At 45.1% G+C, this 4,850-nt stretch overlaps 1 protein-coding gene across 2 annotated transcripts in view; it reads left to right on the top strand.

Moving 5' to 3' along the window:
* POLR1B (RNA polymerase I subunit B) overlaps positions 1–4,850 on the top strand; it is a 34,952-nt gene that overhangs the window by 9,477 nt on the left and 20,625 nt on the right. The window contains exons 5-7 of one of the 2 annotated variants that reach the window (XM_055088877.1): positions 1,485–1,621; positions 2,525–2,748; positions 3,324–3,495. In XM_055088877.1, coding sequence (XP_054944852.1) covers positions 1,485–1,621; positions 2,525–2,748; positions 3,324–3,495 — 533 coding nt within the window. The remainder of the gene's footprint in view (positions 1–1,484; positions 1,622–2,524; positions 2,749–3,323; positions 3,496–4,850) is intronic. The other variant, XM_055088878.1, reaches the window with a different exon arrangement.

Below are 4,850 nucleotides of genomic sequence, written 5' to 3'. Positions count from 1 at the left end.
ATGAAAAGTGGATACTGTACAATAATGTGGAACAGAAGAGATCATGGGGCACGTGAAATCAATCACCACCAACCACACCAAAGGCCGGTCTTCATCCAAAGAAGGTGATGTCGTGTATATGGTGGGATTGGAAGGGAGTCCTCTATTATGAGCTCCTTCCGGAAAACCAAACGATTGACTCCAACAAGTACTGCTCCCAGTTAGACCAACTGAAAGTGGCACTCGACAAAAAGCGTCTGGAATTAGTTAACAGAAAACACATAGTCTTCCATCAGGATAATGCGAGGCCGCATGTTTCTTTGATGACCGTGCAAAACTGTTATAGCTTGTCTGGGAAGTTCTAATTCACCCTCCGTATTCACCAGACATTGCTCCTTTGGATTGCCATTTATTTAGGTCTTTACAAAATTCTCTTTTTTTTTTTTTTTTTTTTTATAGATTTTTTATTTTATTTATTTATTTTTGGCTGCGTTGGGTCTTTGTTGCTGTGCACGGGCTTTTTCTAGTTGTGGCGGGCGGGGGCTACTCTTCGTTGCAGCGTATGGCTTCTCATTGCAGTGGCTTCTCTTGTTGCGGAGCATGGGCTCTAGGCACGCAGCCTTCAGTAGTTGTAGCACGTGGGCTCGGTAGTTGTGGCTCGCGGGGTCCAGAGCGCAGGCTCAGTAGTTGTGGCACAGGGGCTTAGTTGCTCCGCGGCATGTGGGATCTTCCCGGACCAGGGCTCAAACCCGTGTTCCCTGCATTGGCAGGTGGATTCTTAACCACTGCGCCACCAGAGAAGCCCCAGAATTCTCTTAATGGAAAAAATTTCAAATCCCTGGAAGACTGCAAAAGGCACCTGGAACAGTTCTTTGCTCAAAAAGATAAGTTTTGGGAAGATGGAATTATGAAGTTGCCTGAAAAATGGCAGAAGGTAGTGGAGCAAAAGGGTGAATACATTGTTCAATAAAGTTCTTGGTGAAAATGAAAAATATGTCTTTTATTTTTACTTAAAAACTGAAGGCACGTTTTGGTCCACCCGATATTAAAAAGTAGATGCATCCAAACAGAGTCTTTGATATTTTTCTCCCATATATGTATAATTTTTTGTTAAGCATTTCTGTGTTATAATTTCATAGTGGGAAACCTTTCTACTGTGTTCAATTTTTTTTCAAACTGAATGAACACATGTATTTATGTTACTGCTTACAGTGCTGAAGGATGGCTGACTTGGCCAGGTGTAGGTACAGGCCTCAGAACTCTTCTGGCTCAGGGTATGTGGCACTCCCCTCGGTCTCTGGCTGCCAATGACCTGGCCTCTGTTTGATCACTCTCCTTGACAGTGCCTGGCTTCATAAGATAGCATTTTGCATTCATGAGCCCTATAGTTAAACAATTTATTCTTATAATTGAGCTAAAAATCAGTCTCTAATTGTAGTCATGCATACTATACTTAATGGTAGTATTGCTGAGTTTCTGACTATTCGCTCTGTTTGTTTAAATAGGAGTTTCAATGCACTGTGTGAGGGAAGAACATTCTGCGGTCAATATGAACCTTCACTACTTGGAAAATGGCACGGTTATGTTGAACTTTATTTACCGGAAAGAACTGTTTTTTTTTCCTTTGGGATTTGCACTTAAGGTGTGACTTACTGAATATACGTCTTTCGTTAGGGAGTGAGTCATCGGAAGTGGTGTCCTGTGCAGGATGGATAGGTTGTCCTCATCAGGGCTCATGCTGTGCTGGCATCTACTACTGCTCCATAATAAGTTACCTCAGGGAATTTCCTGGTGGTCCAATGGTTAGGACTCCTCGCTTTCATTGCCGAGGGCCTGGGTTCGATCATTGGTTGGGGAACTAAGATCCTGCAAGCCACATGGCGCGGCCACCAAAAAAAAAGTTAACTCAAAAGGCAGTGGCTAAAACATCGGTAAACACTTCTCTCACAGTTTCTGTGGTCAGGAGTTTGGAAGTGGCTCCAGATTTGGGCAGTTCTGGCCAGGGTCTCCGGAGGTTGCCGTGAGATGTCAGCGGGGGCTGCTGTTGTTTAGAAGGCTTGCCCGGGGCTGGAGGATCCCCTTCCGAGGCGGTTCCCTCGTGGCTGGCAAGTCACTGTGGGCTGTTGGCAGGAGGTCTCAGTTCCTCTCCACGTGGGCCTTTCCACAGGCTGCTTTGAGCCAGCTGTCTTCCCCAGAGAGTTAGCCGAGAGAACAAGGCAGAAGCTGGAGTGCCCTTTACCTTGAGACCTTGCCTTGAGAGTCATGCTTCATCTTTTCCACCATATTCCATCGGTCACACAGGCCAGCCCTGGCTCAGTGTGGAGGAGACCAAGGTTGTGGATACCAGGAGGTGAGGATCATTGGACCATCTTGGTGTCTATCATACAAGCATTGCCCTGATTTTGAAGAGCTCACTTAGATTCAGCGATAGTGGAGTGCTAATTTTTCTCGGGTATTAAAAAAAAATAGAACAAAATGGTTACTACGTGATTAAGATGGTTTAGTTATGAGCAATTTTAAAAAAGAACCTTTTTTTCTTTTCTAGGCACTTGTCAGCTTTTCCGATTATCAGATTTTTCAGGAGCTCATCAAAGGAAAGGAAGATGACTCTTTCTTTAGGAACTCTGTTTCTCAGATGTTAAGGATTGTAATGGAAGAGGGATGTTCCACACAAAAACAGGTCCTTAGCTATCTGGGTGAACGCTTCAGAGTAAAACTCAGTCTTCCTGACTGGTACTCAAATGAACACGCTGCAGAGTTTCTCTTCAAGTATGTGTGCTTTTGTTTCTTGGGGGTGGAGGGTGTCCATGCTTCTTTGTATTGATGTAGCTGGGGCTGGTGAGTCATCTGGGAATCAGAATGGCCCTGGGGGTAGGGTTCTGGCTTAGCAAAGTAGGGCCTAGCTTTGTTTCTGCAGCCATCCTCGCCTTTCTTTTTTCTGGTAGCTTCGTACCGTCTGTTGTACTTTAAAACTTTTGAAATAACTTCAGACTTCCAGAATTGCTGCAAAAATAGTACACTGGACACTCTCGTTCACCAGTTCTTAACATTTTTACCACTTTGCTTTGTTGCTTTCTCTGCGTATCATCAACGTTTCTCTTTCTGCATCATTGAAAGTTGCAGGCATCATGTCCCTTTATTTCCCCAAGGCTAGGACTTTGTCTTCTGTAACCACTGTGTGATTTTAAAGGAGCCCTGCTCTAGACCAGCACTGTCCGATCTGTATCCACGAGCCACATGCTGAGCATTTGAATGGCCAGTGCAGCTGAGAAGCTGAATTCAGTAGGACATCGAGTAGTATCGGCAGCTGAATCGTTTTAAGCTTTTTCTTTCTCTTTTGGCAGCCAGTGCATCTGTATCCACTTGAAATCCAACACTGAAAAGTTTTATGTGCTTTGTCTCATGACCCGGAAGCTCTTTGCTTTAGCCAAAGGAGAGTGCATGGAGGAGAATCCTGACAGTTTAGTGAATCAAGAGGTCCTGACCCCTGGGCAGCTCTTCCTCATGTTTCTGAAGGTAAATGCAGGCTGCTTCACCCCAGAGCAGTCGTTACCTCTTGTGGGATGATGTGGCCATTTCCAGCAGTATTGTTTCCTGCATGTTTAAAATTTCTAGTTTGGGCATTTTATGTAGTCTTTTTTTTTTTTTTTTCTATCTTTTTTTTGTTTGATTGTTTAGCAGTAAGGGACTTACAGATCTTAGCTTGGCCAGGTTCAGAAATTTCTTTAATGTTTTTATAGAAGCTAAATAAAAACAATATCAAATCTTGGTCATAACATTAATGGTAAAGTGTAAGTGGCCTATATACACACATACAGTCGGTCCCCGTTATTCACAGAGCCTGTACTTGTGAATTCACCTACTCGCTAAAATTTATTTGGAACACCAGCGGTGTCAGCACTCTCATGATCATTTGCAGGTGTGCACAGAGTGCTAAAGAATGGAGTTTCCCCGATGTTCGCGGTCCCAGCTGAGGTCTCATGAGCTGTAAACAAGGGTCTCTGCTGCCATGTTTTTCACAGTTTTGTGCTCTCTCTTGGTGATTTTGCTGTTTAAAGTGACCCCCAGGCTCAGTGCTGAAGTACCGTCTAGTGTTCCTAAGTGCAAGAAGGCTGCAGCGTTCCTTATGGAGAAAACACTTGCATTAGACAGGCTTTGTTCAGGCATGAGTTACGGTGCTGTTTGCTCTGAGCTCAGTGGCAACGAACCAACAGTATAAGCTAAGGTGTCTCTCAACAAACACAAAAAACGAGGTCATGTATTGATCAGTTGACGAAAATGTCAATGACCAGAGACTCCCGGAAGTCTAACCCTGCATTTCCCCTAGGAGCAGTGCTCCTGTGCTCGCCAGTGCAGTGTTCACAGAGACAGGACAGGACAGGATTACTGTAAACAATGAGAACTCTGCGCATGTTGGGAGAGCATGTTGGCATGACACAAAAATAATTTTATAAGCAAGTTGATTTGGTGGCATTTTATATTTTGAAAATCATCCCTAAAAAAAGATTTAATCTAAGAGATAACAGAACAACGGCAGGGAAGATGGAGAGGACTGAAGTAAAAATCTCCGGGCTTCCCTGGTGGCGTAGTGGTTGAGAGTCCACCTGCCAATGCAGGCGTCAAGGGTTCGTGCCCCGGTCCGGGAAGATCCCACATGCCGCGGAGCGGCTGGGCCCGTGAGCCATGGCCGCTGAGCCTGCGCGTCCAGAGCCTGTGCTCCGCAACGGGAGAGGCCACAGCAGTGAGAGGCCCGCGTATAGCAAAAAAAAAAAAAAAAAAAAAAAAAATCTCCGAGTTCGGGCTTCCCTGGTGACGCAGTGGTTGAGAGTCTGCCTGCTGATGCAGGGGGCGTGGGTTCGTTCCCCAGTCCC

Source organism: Physeter macrocephalus, chromosome 12 (assembly GCF_002837175.3).
Source record: "Physeter macrocephalus isolate SW-GA chromosome 12, ASM283717v5, whole genome shotgun sequence".
In the NCBI taxonomy this organism is placed as follows: Eukaryota; Metazoa; Chordata; class Mammalia; order Artiodactyla; family Physeteridae; genus Physeter; species Physeter macrocephalus.
Note: the sequence above shows the minus strand (reverse complement) of the source record. Positions and strands in the feature narration are given on the sequence as shown.